The sequence below is a fragment of the Panthera pardus genome, unplaced genomic scaffold, assembly GCF_024362965.1.
Source record: "Panthera pardus isolate Hobbes unplaced genomic scaffold, ASM2436296v1 HiC_scaffold_22, whole genome shotgun sequence".
NCBI lineage: Eukaryota > Metazoa > Chordata > Mammalia > Carnivora > Felidae > Panthera > Panthera pardus.
This window is the reverse complement of record NW_026526788.1, coordinates 27,978,763-28,001,364: the sequence shown is the minus strand read 5'-3', so window position 1 is coordinate 28,001,364 and position 22,602 is coordinate 27,978,763. Positions and strand designations below refer to the sequence as shown.

Sequence of the window (22,602 nt, the reverse complement as noted above, 5' to 3'; positions counted from 1 at the left end):
TTAACCTTGGAAAGGCTTCCCCTCTTGATATATTTTAATAAAAGAACCTTTAGAGCCACATACCCTCCATCTTTTCTTCATAGGCTGTAGAGTATCTTGGCTTCTATTGCCTGAAGACTTATATCTAATGGAAACATTAAAAATACCATGTCAGGTTCCAGTAGTGGGAAATAGCTGGAAGTTATAATAGATCAAATGGAAGACAGAGTTTTACTTTTAAATTAATAATTAAATTCAGAATTCTCTTTGATATGTTAGTGTTGAGGCTAATTAGAGTATATGATTTACAGTGAGGCATGATGAAAATAATATTGAATATTGAATATTATACAACTTGGATATTAAACTGAACTTCACTGTTTATTTGCCTAATGACCTTGAGTAAGATGGCTTCAGCCTGACTTCTCACAAGTTTAAGTGTGTGGTTACCAGTATCTTTACTGCCCAACTCTTTATAGTGTTGTCAGGATGAGATGATATATGTTAAAATATTGTGTAAACAATGAAGTTCAATATTAAGGTGACTACTGTAAATAATATTTAATATGTGCCATGCACTATATTAAGTCTTGTCATAATTTTTACAACAGTTTTATGAGACAAGCAACATTAATATTCTAGTTTTACAGATCAGAAAGGTGAGGTTCGGATTGTGAAGGACACATGATTGGGTTCACACTATAGGTCAGTGGGAAAGGCAAGATTTGGATACTGGTCTGTCTGACACTAGATTTGATTTTAATAATTGCACAATTTTTGTCACTCACTTGAATAATAATTGCTACATAGAGTTATGCATGGAAGTAAAATTCTCTTTATTATCACATCTGAATTCTAAATGAGAAAATGAAATAATATTTATTTTTCTTAAAAACAGAATGCCATAGAGTTCTAATCATCCAAATGTGTTCTTCCTTTAGAATTTAATTATCTTGGATCCACTCACAGTGACTGAGGAAGAAATAAGACCATCACTAGAAAAACGTCTTGAAGCCATTATCAGTGGGGCTGCACTGTTGGCTGACTCTTCCTGCACAAGAGATTTCCATCGGGAACGGATTATCGCAGAATGCAATGCCATTCGTCAGGCTCTCCAGGACCTGCTTTCAGAGTACATGAACAATGTAAGTAACTGGTTTTCCACCAACCCCTTACAATGGGTATGTACTGAGGTTCTTTCTGTGTACAAATGTAATAATTTACAAATGAGTACATGATTTTACATGGTTTGGCTTTCTGAATGGGTTCTACTCACAGAGTACAGCTTTGAAATAGGAATTTCTAGGGATGAGATCCAACAATATATAATTGTTTTATTTGAGGAAGTATTTAAATATTAGTTGAAGAAGAGAGTCAGGATTAGAGAAAAGAAACTGGAGTTGCACATCAATAAAAGGAAGATGAAAAAATGGGAAGGTTGTTCAGGATTACATTGGTGAATAACAAAATTGGAATTTAGGTAGTATTAGATCAAGTGAATGCTGCAGGAATCAGGGTTTAGTTTTGAAGGTGTAGAGTGCCTGTAGTTTGTCACTTTGGCTCCTAACCTTTTTCACAAATGATATACTTGTATAATTTTTTGCAGTTTGACCTACCTCTTAGGAATATTATAAATGTTGTCTAAATTTAGACAAATGAAAAAGTATTTGTTTCAAGATCCTTTTGGTTTCATTTCATATATATTCATATGTGATATATTCAGTTCATATGTATTTTTCTACGTCCATCTATGGAGTACATATGCCAGTTTTTACACTCAAATTATTGCTGTTTTTAAAATGAACAAGAAAGCATTGAAGACATTGTCAACCATATATTGATCATGAAGCCCCCTTAAGTAATAGAGCTAAATAAAATGAAGGATTTATAATATATATATAATATATATATAATATTTTGTTCATCTTCTTTATAAATGGAATAGTTCAAGAATTATGAGAGTACATTTTGAAAATTATTAGTTACAAATCATATGACTTTGGGGTATGAAGTTGAAGATTTAAGATTGTTCAGTATAAGTAATTTATGTGAATAATTGAAGTGTGCTAAAATTAGTTAATGAGTTTTAAGGCTCCTTCTGCACATTTGATGTATCTTCATATCTTAATATTTGATAACTTTGGCTCCTGACCAAAAGTCTCTTGCCTGTCAAGAGATCAAAGTTGTAAAGCAGACTTTGTTAATAAGAACATGTTAGTAATGTCATGTCTTGCTTCTGAAGCTAGAATGTCTTCAATTTTGGCATATAATATACTCTTTTTTAAATTTCTAGTATTTTAAAAAAAATTTATGGAACATTACGACAAAGCATAAGAAATAGAAAGTTATATAAGAAAAGCATGAACCCAGAAAGCATATAATACATTTTTAATTAAAGATTTTTTTTCTAATGTTTGTTTACTTTTTAGAGAGAGAGAGAGAGACAGAGACAGAGAGACAGAGTGTGAGCAGGGGAAGAACAGAGAGAGGGAGACATAGAATCTGAAGCCGGCTCCAGGCTCTGAGCTGTCAGTACAGAGCCCGATGCAGGGCTCAAACTCATGGACAGCGAGATCATGACCTGAGCTGAAGTCAGATGGTTAACTGACTGAGCCACTCAGGCATCCCTAGTTAAAGAGTTTTTAAGGGAATTTAGCAATTATAAGAAACTCAAAAGATAGTATTGTATCGGATTTCCTTCTCCCATGATCTATAAACCATTAAAATTATTCTCATATTTATACATACAAATAAAATTGCATATAAGTTTATTTTAATCTATAAAGTATAAAATTATAGATAAATTAACTTTTCAGATATAAAGTTGTTTTATTCTTTTAGATGCAAAAGCAAACAGATACACATGCACAGTCACCCACATACATAGTTGGGGATGGCAACATAATCGTAGAGCTTGATGCAAAATGAAAATGCAAGTACCCTTTTTTAAAATCAGGGAAAAAACTTTTTTTCCCCTCATAGTCTTGATTGACCTAAGAAGGTAATTTTTACTTGCTATTTAATGTTAGGTTCTCTGTTACATAGTACTTGTGAGAACATGCAGACCCTCACAGGTGTCTCTAGCCCTGCCCCATGACCATGACCCACTTTGCCTTGTGCTAAGGCCCCCACTGGGAGTGGAGGGTGGCAGTAATTGTTGGGTGGGAGAGCAGGTGGCTAAGGACTTGTGCCCGAAAGGCAGAACTGCTTGTGAGTCTAGGGCATATGCTCCATCACTAATATACACAAATCCCAAGGTAAAATTATTAAACATTTCAAGACTGTGGTAGCAAAGCATTAAAGGCCAAGCATGGGGTTCCTTTCTGAGTATGGGGCCCTGAATACAGTCACAGGCCCCTGAAACTGGTCCTGTACATCATAAATACATACCACATAAGTGATTTTATGGCTCTCTTCAACTTTTGGTTAAAAACTATTTGAGTTAAAAACTATTTATACCAAAGGTGAAGTGATGAGAGCATTTTGCCCTGGGTATAATCATTAAGAAGGTGCATTGTCTCTAGATATTTGTAAACAATAATAAACGAACTGAAAGTTGGTCTGGTTTTTGCTATCACCAAACTCTAGCAATTCTAAATGTTAAGTGATAAAGTGTTTTTCTCAAAATTCTTTTGTTTTTTTAAGTTCTAAACAATACTAAGGTTATAATTGACTTTTAATGATATGTATGAATGATTCAAATTGCACATCTTATGATTATCCTTTAATAACCATGACATTCCTTAGGCATTTAAACAGCAGATTCAAAGAAACAATGACGACACAATGATTATAAAGAAAAAGAACTAGAAATATCAATTCTGATATTTATGTTATCACTCAGAATTTTTATTTAAATTTAAAATTATAACAATAAAACAGAATTGCTGGGGTAATATTTGTATTAGGGAAATGCAAATTTCATGCATTTGAAGTTCATACGTGAAATCCTTTATTGAATTTGAGCACTAACTGAAATTTGTTCTTCTTTTAAAATTTGTCAATTACTTTAAAGTTAAAGAACAAATCAGAAAAATAATGGTTATTACTGAAAAGTAATTTTGTCATGTAGAGGAGACAGGTGTTTAAATATTTACTTCAGGTATAAAATATGTTAAGTGAGTCACTGAAAAAAATGTCTGTATATATATATATTTCTTACTGCTCTTTTTCTTAACAAGGGTTTACTCTGATAGTTTCAAGGCCCATTTCTCAAGAACACATAACCTATTTATTTATGTTACTAATATCCTTCTCTTCGGTATGTTGGTTTTAAGACAAGGTAAGTTCTATGTTAGAAGAATGAAGTGGAAAGAAACTTTTTCATTTATAATATGCAAATAATTAAGATCAGAGGTAAGTACCTTTTAAAAAATCATGTCCAGAAAATTATCTTAATTTTTTTTTAAAGTAGACTTAGAAAAAAATTTTATTTAATTGATTAGATCATACTACTCTTTATGCTTGATGGAGGCCGTTTTCTTCTTCCTTCCTCCTTCCTCCATGTTTCCTCTTCTCCTCTTCTGGCAAAGGAGAGTAAACACCCCCTGAAATTCATTTCCCTCTTAGCACTTCCCATTTTTAGCTCTCATCCCTGTTGGCATTCCTGTGTTTATTTGTGTGCCTTTCCTGGACAGGAGCTCCAAAAGAGTGAGGACTCTCTCCCTGGCCCTTAGCACAGAGACTTTCAGGTAGCAGGAGCTCAGTGATTATCATTTGGTTACAGGTATATTGAATTTAGTACTTGCTTCTTCTCAGTTTTTAAAATTAAAATGGACAATGTGCCTAAAGCAGTTAATTTATATTTATTTAATATATTAAATAATAACCATGGAGAAAATATGGGGAGGATTAATGGTAAGAATAGAAACCTGGGATAGGAAGAAGGGCACAGAGGTGAGAAATCTGTTCTTTGGGTGATCTTAGTATATTTGTATATTCCTTTCTCTTAGGATATAATGTTAAATACTTGTTGAGGAGGGCATTTTTTTTTCAGGGAATGAAAGACTTATTATGTGTGGGTAATATCTGGCGATCTGCCCTAATGTTGGTGTAGAAGTCAGAGCAGGAGGAGCTAAATTTATGAAATGGTGGTCTACATGATCAGAAACCCATTTATATGCACAGTATATTAACTTTCTATTGTAGGTAAAACCCACTAATAATAAAAAAAATATGAATTTGTAGTATTATGAAAAAGTACTGCACAAGCAGTATAATAGTTCCTTTTCATATGAAAGTGCAGAATTTTAGGCCTAATGCTAGTATCTGACCTAGCCAATTAATATTTGAATTAAACAGCATGAACCAATCTGGAAAAACTGTGGGGTATATTATCAGAACACGTTTCTAGGTTTATTTTTATTCCAAGTTTATATCAGAAATGACGCTTCTTTATAACTGTTTAATCTGCTTTAACGAAAGGGAATGCACTTTCCTGGTATTAGCTGAACTCAAACCTTTCTCAGAATTTGCTTAAAAGATTTTAGATGGCTCTTATACTTAAGTCCTCAACTTTCCAGTTTAAGGAATGTTGTGTCTAATTTGGTGGGCCTGGTTTGCTTTTCAGATTAGTTAGGAGCTTTTCTATTGGGCTGTTGATAAAAAAAAATGCTTGGTAATTATTGAGACACAATAAAGATAACCGTAAAAATTTAAAGCAAGATGAACACTCATAATCTGTGCATCTTTTATATGAATGTAACTTCAAGGTTTCAAATTTTGTTAGTCTATTGGGTACAGAGAAGTTGAGCAGTGGGAAACGAATGTAGCTTATGGTTTCTCAGGTGCAATCCGCATGATCAGTATGAATCTAGGTGACTTTACTTTCTTAAACAGATCAGTAAGTCTTGATCATTTGTTTTTTTGACTGAAGCTCTATGTTTAGTAAGTTCAATGTCTTGTCACATTAATAAGAAATTAGTAGGTAATGAAACCACATGGATCTATAACGGGTAAAACAGTTGACCACTTAACACTTTAGTGATTATATATGATTGTTCTAATGTTTTCCATAATATATGGAAATAATTATTTTACATCCATAGGTCAAAAGTCGGACATAAGTTTCACTGGGCCAAAAAAGGAAGTGTTAGAGTGCTCCAATCTTTTCTGGAGAGTCCATTTCTTTGCCTTTTCCAGCTTCTAGAGGCCATCCATAGTCCTTGGTTCACAGCCTCTTTGTGTATCTTCACAGCCAGCAATGTCACATTTCCCTGACCCTGTTTCTGTCCTCACATCTACTTCTCTGACCACATCCAGGATATGTTCTCCACTTTTTAGGATTCATGTGATTAGATAGGGCCCACTCAGATTATCCAGGAGAGTCATCCCATCTCATGGCTCTTAACCTTAATTACATTTACCAGGTTCCTTTTGCCATGTAAGATACCATGCTCACAGGTTCTGTGAATTAGGGTGTGAGCATCTTTGGGAAGCCCATGATATACACTAATACCAGTCTTCCTTAGTCTCTTCTGTGGAATCATCATCACTCCTTACATTTTAAATCTATTGTGGTTAGTATCTCTTACTTTAAGCTTTATGCAGGTAGATCACATATCTATTTTATTTACTATTTTATCTCTAGCCCAAGATATAATACTTGGCATTTAGAAAAAGCTAAATTGTAGTTTTTAATGAAAGAATGAATGAAATTATTGCATATTGTATATTCCCTATAATGGAGAAACTTCTTCTCTGGCATTCAATGAAATGAGTTTTGAGCGTCTACTAGATTTATACGATGAACTGCCTGTTATAAAAGACCTTATTTTGCAAAGTATAGGTCTCTTCTAAAAATCAGTGTGAATATTCAGAAATAAAATTTTCTCATCACAGTCTCTTCATTTGTATGCACATCTAGGTATATTCCACAAGATTTTTACTAATTAAAAAATATACTCCAGAGAACATTCAGAATTAGATGAAGTTTAACTTCTGTTTTTTTAAAACTTAGAAGTAAAAAAAATGTCTATTTTTCTAAGACATTTCTGCTGTTTTTGTTATACCTTCAGGATTGGTTAGGTCTAGTCTGTCTTCTCTGATGTACAGCATAATTAAGGAATTCTTCATGTGGATGGGGCAGAGTGAGGAGGCTCTAAAGAAGGAAGGGTCTTAGAGAGAAGTTTTTTTTAATGGTGGTCTTTCTATAGTTGGTGAAAACAAAGTTGGAGGTGAGTTGTCATCATGATTTAGTTCTAAGAATCATCAGACATGGATATTTCCCCCGGGGTGGATTTAAATCATGTTGATATTGTTAAGTTTGGACATATTACTGAACAGAATCTTCAAGTGATGTAAGGTTGTTGGTGAAGTTAGTACTCAGATTGGTACTTTATTAGAGAGGGTATTAGAGAGGTATTAGGGTATCAGAGAGTTTAGTGAGTGATGGCTAAAGTAAGTCAGGCCTGGCTGTATGCAGGGACTAATTTGCATTTCCAGACCTCTTACTTGCTCAATATTTTCTTCTTTTGGTGTCTTATGTGAAAGTACATTGTTGGTTCTCATTATGTATTTGTTTAGTGACTAAATAATCAAATGGACTGGCTTTTGTTATTCAGAGACCTATCTCATTTGTAAGTCTTGTGTTTAATTTCCCTGTCCTGGGGAATTATAAAGATTTGCTAAGCCAACAAAGAGATGTTAAAGGGTTTTTCTTCCATATTAGTCCTCTACCTCTTCCTTGAAAATCCATTTTAGAAATAATTTCAGCCTTATTTGTCCTGATGATAAGGTAAAGCAGTTAGGATGATCTTTATGCAATGACTTTTTGAATACTAGAGACAGGTTAGAATTAAAATTCCAAAGAGGTAAAGGCAACCCCAAATCTCTTTTCTTTTCTTTTCTTTTCTTTTCTTTTCTTTTCTTTTCTTTTCTTTTCTTTTCTTTGACATAACTGGCTTTTCTAACACAGAGAAGAAGGCAGAGATGTAGACAAAATGCAAAGATGGAGGAATTTATCCTAAATTAAAGAATAAGGTAAGGCCATGGCCAGAGAACTAAGTGAAGCAGATATAAATAACATGTCTGATGAAGAATTTAAAGCAATAATCATAAGGATACTCACTGTGCTTGGGAAAAGAATAGAAGACATCAGCAGTACCCTTAACCTAGATTTAAAGAGTTAAAGAAGAATGAATCAGAGATGAAGAGTACAATAAGCAAGATTATAACATACTTGGTGCAATTCAGGCTAGAAAAAGAAGAATGAAAACAAAAAAGAATGAATTAATGACCTAGAAGACAAAATAATGGAAAGCAATGAACTTGAACAAAAGGGACAAAGAAAAATTATGCAACACAAGAAAAGACTTAGGAAACTCAGTGACTTCATCAAATGGAATAACATTTGTATTATAGGAGTCTCAAAATAGACAAAGGGGAATGAAAATGTATTTGAAGAAATAATAGCTGAAAACTTACTTAATTTGGATAAGGAAACAGACATCCAGATCTAGGAGGCACAGAGAACTCCCATCAAAATAAAAAAAAGCAGATGAACATTAAGACATATTGTAATTAAATTTGTAAATATACTGATAAAAAATCTTGAAAGCAGCAAGACAAAAGAAGTCATTAGGTTACAAGGGAAAAACCATTAGAGTAGCTGGAGATTTTTCAACAAAACTTGGCAAGCCAGAAGGGAGTAGCATAATATATTCAAAGTGCTGAATGGGAAAAATCTACAGCCAAGAATACTCTATCCAGCAAGGCTGTACTTCAGAATAGAAGGAGAGATAAAGAGTTTCCCAAACAAAAACTAACGGAGTTCATGACCACTAAATTAGCCCTGCAAGAAATATGAAAAGGACCCTCTAAGTGGAAAGGAGAGACCAAAAATTACAGCATAGAGGCAGGAAATACAAAAGCAGTAAGAATGAATGTTTCTGTAAAAATCAGTCAGGAAATTCACACAAAAAAAGAATATAAAGACTATAATAACATACACCTAAAACATAGGGAGGAATGTAGAAAAGAATTTGTTCAAACTTGAATGACCATCAACTTCATATAGACTGCTATTTACAGAAAAAGTTGTATATATAAGCCTTATGGTAATGATATATCAAAAACCACTAAAACTTGAAAAGAATAAAGAGAAAATAATCCAAATATATACTAAGGAAAATCAGCAAAACATGAAAGAGAAGAGACAGAGAAGAGAAGAGAAGGAAAGACAAGAAAGGATCAGAGAAAATTTCTAAGCAACAGCAAAACAATAAAATGGCAATAAGTACATATGTGTCACTACTTACTTTGTGTTTTTTTAATTTAAATTAAATTATGTTAATTTTTTTAAGAGAGAAAGAGGAAATGAATGGGGGAGGTGCAAAGGGAGAAGGGTGAGAGAGAATCTTAAGCAGGCCCCACGTCCAACACAGAACATTACAGGGGACTCAATGTTACGACCATGAGATCATGACCTGAGCTGAAATCAAGAGTCAGACACTTAACTGACTGAGCCACGCCGGTGCCCCAATAATTACTTTGAATATAAATGGATTAAATGCTCCAATAAAAAGACATAGACTGTAAGAATGGATAAAAACAAGATGCAGCTATATGCTGCATACAAAAGACTCATTTTAGACCTAAAGACTTCTATAGATTGAAAGTGAGATGTAGAAACTTTTATCATGCAAATGGATATCAAAAGAAAGCCAGGGCAGCAATAATTGTATTGAACAAAATAGACTTTAAAACATAGATTGTAACTAAGAATGGCACTATATAATAATAAAGGGGACAATCCAGCAAGAAGCTATAACAGTTGTAAATGTTTATGCACCCAACATGAGAGCACCCAAATGCACAAAGCAGTTAATAACAAAAATAAAGGAACTAATTTATAATAACATAATAATAGTAGGGGACTTTAATACTCCACCTACATCAATGGACAGATCATCTAAACAGAAAACCAACATGGAAATGGTGACTTTGAATAACACACTGGACTGGATGGACTTAACAGGTATATTCAGAATATTCCATACTAAAACAGCAGAATACACATTCTTTTCAAGTACACATGGAACATTCTCCAAAATAGATCACATATTATGTCACAAAACAGGCCTCAACAGAACGTTGAAATCATACCATGAAACTTTTCTAACAATACACTATGATGTTAGATGTCAACCAGAAGAAAAAATCTGGAAAGACCACAAATACATGGAGGTTAAACAACATGTCACTAAATAATGAATGGGTCAACCAGGAAATCAAAGAGGAAATAAAAAAATACATGGAAACAAGTGAAAATGAAAACACAATGGTCTAAAACCTTTGGGATGCAGCAAAAGCAGTCCTAGGAGGGGAGTGTGTAGAAATACAGAGCTACCTCAAGAAGCAAGAAATATCTCAAATAAATAACCTAACCTTACACCCTAAAGAGTCTAGAAAAATAAAAACAAATGAAACCTAAAACCAGCAGAGGGAAGGAAATAATACAAATTACAGCATATATCTATAAATGATATAGAAACTAAAAAACAAAACAAAACAATAGAACATATAATGAAGCCAGGAACAGGTTCTTTGAAAAAATCAATAAATTTGTATACCTCTAGCTAGTCTTATCAAAAATATGAAGAACCTAAATAAATAGAATCACAAATGAGAGAGGGAAAATAACTAATACTCAGAAACACAAACAGATTATAAAAAACTATATGCCAACAAATTGGACAACCTGGAAGCAATGGATAAATGCTTAGAAACATATAAATTGCCAGAACTGAAACAGGAAGAAATAGAAAACTTGAAAAAACCAATAACCAGCAAAGAAATTGAATCAATATTAAAAAAAACTCCCAACAAACAAAATTTCTATTGTAGAAGAGAACACAGGCAGTAACTTCTTTCACATTGGCTATACCAACTTTTTTCTAGATATGACTCCTGAGGAAAGGGAAACAAAAGAAAAATAAACCATCATGACTACATCAAAGTAAAAAGCTCCTGTACAGTGAAGGAAACAATCAACAAATTAAAAGGCAACCTGTGGAATGATAGAAGACATTTGTGAATGAGATATCCAAAGTGTTAGTATCCAAAATAAATAGAACTTATAAAACTCAACACCTAAACAATGGCAGAAGACATGAATAGACATTTCTCCAAAGAAAATATACAGATAGCCAATGGACACATGAAGAGATGCTCAGCATTAGTGATCATCAGAGAAATACAAATCAAAACTACAATGAGATATTACCTCACAGTGTCAGAGTGGCTAACATCAGCAACAGAAGAAACAATAGGTGTTGACAAGGATGCGGAGAAAGGGGAACCCTCTTGTACCATTGGAGGGAATGCAAATTGGTGCAGCCACTCTGCAAAACAGTAGGGTGTTTCCTCAAAAAGTTAAAACTAGAGCTGCCTTACAATTTAGCAATCGCATTACTCGGCATTACCTAAAGAATACAAAAAATACTAATTCAGAGGGACACATGCACACCTATGTTTATAGCAGCATTATCTAGAATAGCCAAGATTTGGAAGCAGCCCAAATGTCCATTGACTGACAAATGGATAAAGAAGATACATATATCAATCAGCCATAAAAAGGAATGAAATTTTGCCATTTGCAACAACATGGATGGACCTGGGGAGTAATATGCTAAACAAATTAAGTCAGTCAGAGAAAGACAAGTACCATATGATTTCACTCTTCTGTGGAATTTAAGAAACAAATGAGCAAAGGGTAAAAAAAGAGAGAGGGAGGCAAACTAAGAAAAAGACTCTTAAATATACAGAACAAACTGATGGTTACCTGAAGGGGGAAGGTGATAGAGGGGCACCTGGGTGCCCTCCTTTATCACTTTCATCTTAAGCATTAGTTAAGCGTCTGACTGGTTCAGGCCATGAACTCATGCTCTCACGGTGTCTGACTCATGATCTCATGCTCCTGAGTTTGAGCCCTGTGTTGGGCTCAGTGCTGACAGCTCAGAGCCTGGAGCCTGCTTCAGATTCTTTCTCTGTCTCTCTCTGCCCCTCCCCGGCTTGTGTTCGTTCTCTCTCTCTCTCTCTCTCTCTCTCTCTCTCTCTCTCTCCCTCTCTCTCCCTCTCTCTCCCTCAAATATAAATAAACATTAAAACAAAAATTAAAGAAAAAAAGAGGTGATGGAGATTATGGAGTGCACTTGTGATGAGCACCAGGTATCGTATTGAAGTGTTGAATCATTACATTTTACACCTGAAACTAACATTACACTGTATGTTAACTAACTGGAATTTAAATTAAAAAAAAAAATAGAAAAATTAGGGGCAACTGGGTGGCTCAGTCGGTTAAACTTCCGACTTTGGCTCAGGTCATGATCTCACAGTTCATGGGTTCGAGCCCCGCTTTGGGCTCTATGCTAACAGCTTAGAGTCTGTAGCTTGCTTCAGATTCTGTGTCTCCCTCTCTCTCTCTGTCTTTCCATGCTGACTCTCTGTCTCTCTCTCAAAATAACAAATAAACATTAAAAATTTTTAAAAAACATTAAAAAAATAAAATAAAATAAATAGAAAAGCTAAAATAAGAAAAGTACAGGCATTCACTGATCTACAAAAGGCTTAAGTCAGAACTATTCCAAGCTGACCTAGATGTTTTGTCACCTAGAAATTATGTGACCATATTTGTATTGTAGATAGGATAATACGTATGAAGGATTATAAGAAGAATTTAACATATTTTATTGACAGATTCTGTATTGGCCATAAATAATTGCTAACACATAAAATTTGAGTTAAAATTCTATTACTGTTGTTGCAGTTTCTAATTGCATAATTCTTCTATATATATTGTGCTAAGAACCGGTGATTTCTGAGTATTAACAATCATAATCCTAGTTGTCAAGGGGAATGAAACAAATAAGTAAGCAAAATAGAGCACAATAAAATTGTATAGTAGTCAGTAGTAAATACAATAACAGCACCAAGTAGGGAGTAGTAAACTCCTCTGTGAAAACTTCACAGAGAAGAAGAAAGCTCTCACACTGGCCTTTGAAGCACAGATAGGTTGGAATTCCAGAAAGGGGCAACAGCCTGTGCAAAGGCATAAAAGCAGGAATCAACGTTATGTGTTTGGTGTCGGAAGCTATATAAGCAGTGTGGTTTGGGTGAAATGTATGGGAAAGAAGGAAAGATGACATATGAGGTTAAGTATTTACAAATTTAGGAATAGGTTTCTTTCAAATATTTGATAAACTTAAAATCTCTTTGCTTTCAAAACAAGTCAGATTTCAATTTAAGCCTTTCTTTAATGCTAACCAATTATGAGTCACTCATAATATTACCTTAGCAATTTCATTTTATAAATTTGTTTCTATTTGTTATTCATAATCACATTATGTGATTCGTAATATGAAATATATGTTTGGTATTTGTCCCATTTTCCGGCATAGAGCTCCTAGAACCCTTGGACTTTTATAAGTGATGAGAATGATAAAAGTATCTTTTGTTATATTAATGAGGGGGCTTTGGACCTAAGGATGAGGGCTGGTTATCAGGAAAACTAACCATGTGATTAGAGGATTACAGCTCTCAGTATTACCTCCTGGCCTCCTGGGATGAGGAGAGGGGCTGGAGGTTGAATTCAATCACTAATGGCCAGTGATTTAATCAATCATGCCTATTTAATGAAGCCTCCATAAAAACTCAAAGGATGGTGTTCAGAGAGCTTTCAGATTGGTGAACACATGGAGATTCAGGAATAGAGGCACACTAGAAGGACATATCTTGTGCCTCTTTCCACATACCTTGTCTTATGCATCCCTTACATTTGGTTGTTTTTGAGTTATATCCTTTTATAATATCCTAGTAATCCAGTAAGTAAAATGTTTCTCTGGGTTCTGTGAGCTGCTCTAGCACATTGATTGAACCCAAGGAGGGGGTTGTAGTAACTTCTTGTTTATAGCCAGTTGATCAGAAATACAGGTAACACTTGTACTTGGAATTGGCATCTGAAGTGCTAGGGGGGAGGTGGTGACAAATCTGTAGTTCTGAACTCTTAACCTATGGAATCTCATGCTATCAGAATTGAGTTGAAATGTAGGATACCCAGCTGATATACTGAGCACTGTTTGTTGGCATGGGCGAACCTCTCCCCTGCCACATTGGAACTGGTACTAGAATCTTTTACCATTGAAACATATTTTTGAATTAATTTGTAGGTAGCCTCTGAATAAAAATGTTATCTCATTGTGATATAAATTTAGCATCAAAGACCAACCTCTAGCTTTATTTCTGTGAAGACATGGACAAGCAACTTGTAGTTGATTTTCTTGGCTACTGGCTACACTTAAAAATTAATTGGAGATGAAGTGTCTGGGTGGCTCAGTTGGCTGAATGCCCTACTCTTGATTTCAGCTCAGGTTATAATAACACAGCCTAGGAGTTTGAGCCCTGCATTGGGCTCTGCGCTGACAGTGTGGAGCCTGCTTGCGATTCTGTCTCTCCCTTTCTCTCTGCCCCTTTCCCGCTCACATTCTTTCTTTCTCTCCCTGTCTCTTTCTCTCCCTCTTTGTCTCTCAAAAATAAATAAATAAACATTAAAAAAACCTTTAAAAATAATTAATTGGAGAAGACTGTTAGTGATATACAAATTGCAAATTGTCCCATCATATTTTGGTTCCTTATTTTGCATCAGAAATTTTCACAGTATATATTTAAGTCTTATAACCACAACAAAATAGCTTATTGAATTCTTGACATGAATTTATTCATTTTTTTTCCTCTGGAAGATAAATTGAAACTAGGTTTGACTAGGTGTTTTCCTTAGAGATAACTATAACACTTTGTCTCTGACAGAACTCAACCAACATTGTTGATTGACAAAATTTTCTTTCTGAAAAGTTGTTTGCTTTAATGTACTATGGCAGTGTTTAACTGTTTCACTTTGACATTTATATGAACTTGAAGTAAATTTCTAGTACCCTAGTGGATTTGGATTTGAGTATGATTCAGTCTGAGTACCTTGTACCTCATTTGAAACTACTTTTCTTTCATTCACATATGGGAAGAATATAGCTATAAGAAGTTTTATCTCCTTGTAAAAAGTTTATTGCTGGGGCACTTGGCTGACTTAGTAGAGCATGAAACTGTTGATCTTGGGGTTGTAAATTTGAGGCCCATGTTGGGTGTAGAGATTACTTAAATAAAATCTTTAAAAAAATTTATTCCTATCAGTGGTAGGAAGATCAATGCCCTCCCTCCTACCCTTGACGTTCACACTCTAATCTGTGGAACCTGTGAATATGTTACCTTACATGGTACTACAGACTTTGCAGATGTGATTAAGGACAGGGACCTTGAGATGGAGAGATTTTTCCGAGATTAAATGGGCCCAATCTAATCACATGAGGCCTTGAAGGCAGAGAACCTTTCCTGCATGGATCAGAGAAAGATGAGATGGAAGAACGAGGAGAGATTCAAAGAATGAGAGAGAGTAAATTCACCATTCCTGCTTGGAAGATGGAGGAAGGGGGCCATGAACCAACATATGTGGGTGGCCTCTGTAGCTGGGAATGGCCCTCAGATGACCATATCAAGAAAACAGGTATCTCAGTCATATAAGTGCAAGGGACTGAATCTTTAACAACCCAGATGGGCAAGTAAATAGGTTCTCACCTAGGGTCTCCTGAAAGAAACAAAGCCTAGTTAACCTATAGAACTGAAAGGCAATATATTGGTGTTAAGCCGTGAAGTTTGTGTTAATTTGTTACAACCATAATAGATAATTAATACATGATCTTAATCATAGGTCATGTAGTTTACTTTTGTAGAGAAACTGTGTGAGCAAATTTGAAATCTTATATAAAACTAATTGCTGCAATTATACAATTAAAATGTAGATATATTAAATCTGAAATGTGTACTTAAATTTCAGGAATAGCAATCAGTTTTATAGAAATACCAAAATATTGATTTTTGAATGTGCTTATGTATCTCACAGAAGATTTAGCATGAATTAAAGTGCCTGAAAACCATTTAATCGTATAAACACCATGAACTGTTTTGGTGCTACAGAATGGAAAATATGATTTAGTTTTTTTTCTGAGCCAGTGCTTTCCAATGGAAAATCATGCAAATGAGAATAATATGTGAGCGACATATGTAATTTAAAATTTTCTAGTAGCCACATATAATAAAAGGAACAGGTAAGATAATAAATTTTATTTAATTAACTATATGCAACATATTTCAAAATGTAATTATAAACATTATCATTGAGATAGTTTATAGCCTTTTTAGTACTAAGTCTTTGATATCCAGTGTGCATTTTTCATTTATAGTACACCTGGATGAGCCACATTTCAAGTGTTCAGTAGTGCACGTGGTTAGTAGCTACCATATTTGATAGCAAAACTCTATGTAGAAATGTCTTTTCCACCACATGGTTTTTGGTGCCCATTATTAAAGTGGTAGAAACACTACCACTACTGTTAGAAAAGGTAACAAAAGAAAAAAGAGACAGTATGCTTAGCTCAGGGAGACCAAGAGCTATATAGCATCATGTTGTCGTTTTTAGTGTCAACCAGTAAAAATAGACAACTAGTATTTCATACCAGTATACTGGAAAAAAACAAAACTTTCTGTATGTTATAGATTACATTTTCCAAAATAGTCATAATAATATCTCCACTTTGCATATTCTTTTTTGGTATGACTGCATTTCTTCTATTGTTAGATAGAGTTTAATACCCTCCTTCTTGAACTTGGGCTTGCCTTAATGACTTGCTTGATCAGTTAAATATGGCAGAAGCCACATTCTGGGACTTCTAAGGCCATATCATAAAAAAACTTCCAGGTTCCTAAATCTCTTAGAATGTTCAGTCTTGGGACACCCCCTCTCAGAACTTAATTGCTATGTTGTAGGAAGCCCAACCCACATGGAGAGGCCAAAACCAGGCAGACATTCTTGCTGACAGCTTTGCTTGAGTTTTCAGCCAAAAGCCACCATCAACTACCTGCCCTGTGAGTGTGCTATCTTGGATGTCCAACCCATAATGGCTGCAATTGAAGTCAAACCTTGACTGCAGCTACGTAGAACCCTGATGTGTGAAACCATGGCTGAGTTCAGTCATACCTCAGAACCATGAGAGAGAATAAAAGTTGTTGCTTTTAATCATTAAGTTTTGGAGTGGCTTCCTATACAGCAATAGATAATCAGAATACTGTAGAATTTGATTGTCAAAGACTTTACTTGGAGAAGAGCATAAAGAATCAGAACCACACTAACGCCAAATTTAAGGAACTACCTAGAAGGTACAGAGGAAAGAGTTAGACTGTTCTTTTAGCTCTAGTGGTCAAGGGTTATTAATAAAAGCTTTTTGAGGAGGAAGATAAAATTGATAATTACTAAGTAGATGTATATAGAGGAATCTGTTAATGGATCCTATTATGAAGTATAGATTTAATTAATCTCCACAGATCTTTCATAGTCTTTAAGTCCTGTGTTAAAAATTAAACCACTGTAGGTATCTTTATAACAGAGATATGAAGTAGGTAAACCTTACCTAACTGTAGGTGTTAAGATTCTTGTGCCCAATGTGAAAACAAAACAAAAAACTAGGGAAGTGGCCCTCATGTAGAATTCCATTTTAACAAGGCTTATTTGTATCTGGGTGTACTTATGCTATAATGAGATCTATAATTGCATTAAAAATGACTTTGAAACTTTTCCAGGTAACCCACAAATGATAATTCTCAAAATGTGCATGATGATCACCTGCTCTTTAGTGGTCTTGAATCAGAATCATTGAATACTAAGTGATTATATAATTTATGCTACAGAACAGTCACAGGCAAATGTTTGTTCAGCTTCTTGTGGTTACTAAGTCTCTCTCCTCCTTGGTAATTTTAAGTATAGTAGCAAGGACTCAGAAAAAGAAATAAGAAAAACCCCTACAAAGTTGGCAATATTGTAAGTATGGCAGTTGGCTTACAACTGGGGAGAGAAAAATAATTATTTTCTTTGGTGCATAGTAGAGATATGATGATCACTATTTATGATAATCATGCTGTCTTTTGTAAAAACAGAAGCTATTCCTAATTTTACAACTCCTTTAGAAGTATTGATAGCTTATTTTATTTAGTTTCTGACCTTTTATAGAACGTATAAGCTTGTAAACTAGAAGTAACTGAACCTACTTTATGATTACTTTTATTTTATATTAGCTGTTCATACTGTACCAGAAGCCTTCTCATATTCTCTCATTTTTGGGTTATTATAATGTTCCAGGAATGCCTCTCAAAGAATAGAAACTAAAATTTAAAAAAAAAAAAGCTTTTATTTGGAAATAATTATTGATTCAAAGAAAGTTGCAAAGGTAGTACAGAGAGGTTTTCTGTACCTTTTTCCTAGTTCCCACATTGCTTGTATCTTATGTAACTATAGTATGATATCAAAACCAGGAAGTTGATATACTGATATAAATTATGTGTATAGTTCTATCACATGTGTAGATTCAAGTAGCCACCACCACCACAATAAAGATACAGAAATATTTCATCACTACATAGATCTACTTTTGCTACCAGTTTATATTCATACTTACCCTCTCAACCTCTTCCTCCTGCCCTTCCTGCCCTCACCCCACCTATCCATAACCCCTGGAAAATACTAATCTGATCCTCATTTCTGTAATTTTATTTTTCTAAAATATTTTATGAATGGGATCATAAAGTATGTGATGTTTTAAGACTGGCTTTTGTCACTTAGTATGATGCCCTAGAAATCCAAGTTGTGTATTGAGTTTATTCTTTTTTATTGCTGAGTAGTATCCTGTGGTATGGATGTACCATATTTATTTAACCAGATACCTATTGTAGGGCAATTTTGTTTTTTCCAATTTGGGTCTATTAGAAATAAAGCTTCTATGGACAGTTGTGTATAGGATTTTGTAGACATACGTTTTCACTTTTCTGAGATAAATGCCCAGAAGTGTGATTACTAGATCATATGGTAAATGCACGCTTAGTTTTTAGGAAACTGCCCAACTTTTTTCCAGACTGGCTATACTATTTTTCATTTCCATAAGAAAGGGTGTAATTACTCCACACCCCAACCAGCATTTGGTATTCTATTTTTTTTTAACTTAGCTATTCTAGTAGGTGTGTAGTCATTGCTCATTGTGATCTTAATTTGCATTTCCCTCATGTCTAGTGATGTTAAAGATCTTTTCATGTGCTTATTTGCCACCTGTATATCCTCTTCCGTGTAATGGCTCATCATGTTGTTTGCCAATTTTGTAATTGGATTGTTTGTATTTTACTGTTAATTATTGAGAGTTCTATATATATTTTGGATAGGAAAACTTTTTCATATATGGGGTTAGCAAAAATTTTCTTATATTCTGTAGCTGGTAAAGTCAATTTTATCAGTGTTCTTCTTTCATGTATTATGATTTTGTGCCAAAACTGTTCAAGTTCTGGGTCCCAAAGATACTCTTTAAAAGTTTTATTTTTTAGATTTACATTTTACGTTTATGATCCATTTGAGTTCATTTTCATGAGGTATGAGACTTTTCTCAAGATTCATTTTTTGACTATTGATATCCAGTTGCTCTTGCACTATTTATTAAAATGGATATCCTTCCTCCATTGAGTTACTTTTGTGTCTTTGTCATTTCTGTGGCATTGAACTATTTGTCTATCTTTTGATTAGTACCACACAGTATAGATTTCTATAGCTCTGTATTAAGTCTTGAAATTGCATTTAGTTGTCCCTCATAGATTATTCTCTTCTTTCAAAGTTGTTTTAGTTTTTTCTAGTTCCTTTGCTTTGCCATGTAAATTTTAGAATAATCACATAGGCATCTACAAAGGATCTTTCTGGGATTTTGATAAGAATTATGTTAAACCTGTAGTTTTGATTTGTATTTCCTTGATGATCAGTGATGCCTGTTACACTGGCTAAAATCAACAGCACAAGAAACAACAGGAATTGGTGAGGATGTGAAGAAATGAGAACCCTTTTGCACTGTTGATGGGAATGCAAACTGGTGCAGATGCTTAGGAAAACAGTATGGAGCTTCCTCAAAAAGTTAAGAATAGAAATACCCTATGATCTAGCAATCACAGTACTAGGTATTTACCCGAAGAATACAAAAATACTAATTCAAAGGGATACATTCACCCCAATGATAATAGCAGCATTATCTGCAATAGCCAATTTATGGAAACAATCCAAGGGGTCCATCAGTTGATGAATAGATAGGGAAGATGTGGTATTATATAATGGGATATTACTAGGCCATAAAAAAGAATGAAGTCTTGCCATTTGCATCAACATGGACAGAGATAGAGAGTATTATGCTAAGTGAAATAACTCAGAGAAAGACAAATACCATATGATTTCACTCATATGTAGAATTTAAGAAATAAATGAACAAAGGGGAAAAGAGAGAGACAGAGAGAGAGAGAGAGAGAGAGAGAGGCAAACAGACTCTTAACTACAGAGAGCAAACTTATGGTTACCAGAAGGGTGTTGAGTGGGGGATGGGTTAAATAGATGATGGGATTAAAGAGTGCATTAGTGATGAGCAGCCTGTGTTGTGTGGAAGTGTTGAATCACCATATTATACACCTGAAACATTACAGTATAAATTAACGAACAGGAATTTAAATAAAAACTTAAAAAAAAAGAATTATGTTAAATTTTATATCAGTTTTGGAAAATTTACATCTTTGGTATACCAAGTCTTCCAGTCCATCAACACAGTATGTCTCTCTGTTTATTTAAATCTTTGATTTCTTTCATTAGCACTTTGTTTTCAGCCTACAAGTCTCATACATGTTTTGTTAGATTTATACGTAGTTGTTACTTTTTTTAGGTATTGCAAATGATATTGTATTTTAAATTTCAATTTCCACATGTTCATTACCAGTATATAAAAACACAATAGGTTTATCTTATCTTATGTCTTGTAACCTTTCTGAATTCATTTATTAGTTCAAGGGCTTTTTTGTTTGTTTTTTGTTTTTTGTAGGTTCCCTGGTGTTTCCTACATCGACTTTTATGTCATGTACAGATTGGACAGTTTTATTTCTTCCTTTTAAAACTGTATGCGTTTTATTTACTTTTCACACCTTATTACACTGGCTAGAACTTCTAGTATTATGTTGAATAAAGGTGGTAAGAGCTGATATTTCTGCCTTTTTGCTGATCTCAGGATGAAAGCATTCAGTCTTTTACAATTAAGTATGATATTATCATTAATTATTAATGTAGATTAAAAATGGTAAGATATAAAAATTCTCTTCTATTCGACTTTTCTGAGTTTTTATCATGAATATATAGGTGTTGAATTTTGTCAGAAATATGCCTAACTGGGGTGCCTGGTTGAGCATCTGACTTCAGCGCAGCTCATGATCTCATGGTTCGTGAGATCGAGCCTCATTGTTGGGCTTTACACTCACAATGCAGAGCCTCCTTCAGATTCTCTGTCTCCCTGTCTCTCTGCCCCTCCCCTGCTCTCTCTCTCTTTTCTCAAAAATAAACATTAAAAAAAATAGAAAAAGCAAAAGAAAAAATATGACTTTTCCATATCAGTTGACATGATCAAATGGTTTTCTTTATTTAGTCTGTTAATATGGTGGATTAAATTGATTGGTTTTCAAATATTGAATGATTCTGGCATTTCTGGAATAAACCTTACTTGGTCATGGTGTATAATTTTTTTCCTATACTGCTGAATTCTATTAATATTTTGTTAGGAATATTTATTCCTAATATATTGATGAAAGATATGAATTCTTGCTCCTTGTAGTGTCAATCTATATCACCTGAGAAACAAGACTTATCCCATGTCATTAACTCTTTGGTGTTCTTTGCTTCATTCTTTTTCTTTACTTTTCTTGTAGACTAACACATTGTTTGCATTTTTTTAAAGTTTATTTATTTTGAGAGAAACAGACAGTGCAAGTGGGGGAGGGGCAGAGAGAGAGGGAGACAGAGAATCCCAAGCAGTCTCTTTCCTGTCAGCATGGAGCCCCATGTGAGGCTCAACCTCATAATCAAAAATGGAGATAAGGAGATTAATGATAGTATGGTGTGCTGTTTATGCTGATTATGATATGATATATGATATGATATAAGACATGATAAATGACCTAGAGATGCCAAAGTTTGCAAGTTTTACTTTATATTAGGAAAATTTAGAAAAAAAATTATTGATAAGGGAAACAGAAACCAATCATGGATAAAGCAGAATATCACAATCTATATGATGAGATTATTTAGTTACAAAAAGAAGAAATGGAAAAAATACATACACACCTATATATATAAGTGTATATTTATATATATACACACATACATACATATACATACATATATCATACATAAACATATATACCATAAGGCATGAGTGAAATATTACCTGTGTCCTAATAATAATTAATTATCACTAATATTTATTTGATAATCTGTTCTAGATAACTTACTTATTGTTATGTAATCATACTACTATTATCATTGTTATATTAGAGGTGAAAGAATTGACAACCGCTATGTAGTTGAACCAGTGATTGAACTGAGACCACCTGATTCTAGAACCTCTGCTCTTAATCACTCTAGTATCCAGTTGATTCATTCATTCAATATTTATGGGACATCTGTTACGCACC

At 34.0% G+C, this 22,602-nt stretch overlaps 1 protein-coding gene across 3 annotated transcripts in view; it reads left to right on the top strand.

Annotated features, from left to right (window-relative positions):
• CTNNA3 (catenin alpha 3) overlaps positions 1–22,602 on the top strand; it is a 1,799,646-nt gene that overhangs the window by 540,496 nt on the left and 1,236,548 nt on the right. For all 3 annotated transcript variants that reach the window (XM_053888526.1, XM_019444306.2, XM_053888525.1), the window contains one exon: positions 921–1,124. In XM_053888526.1, coding sequence (XP_053744501.1) covers positions 921–1,124 — 204 coding nt within the window. The remainder of the gene's footprint in view (positions 1–920; positions 1,125–22,602) is intronic.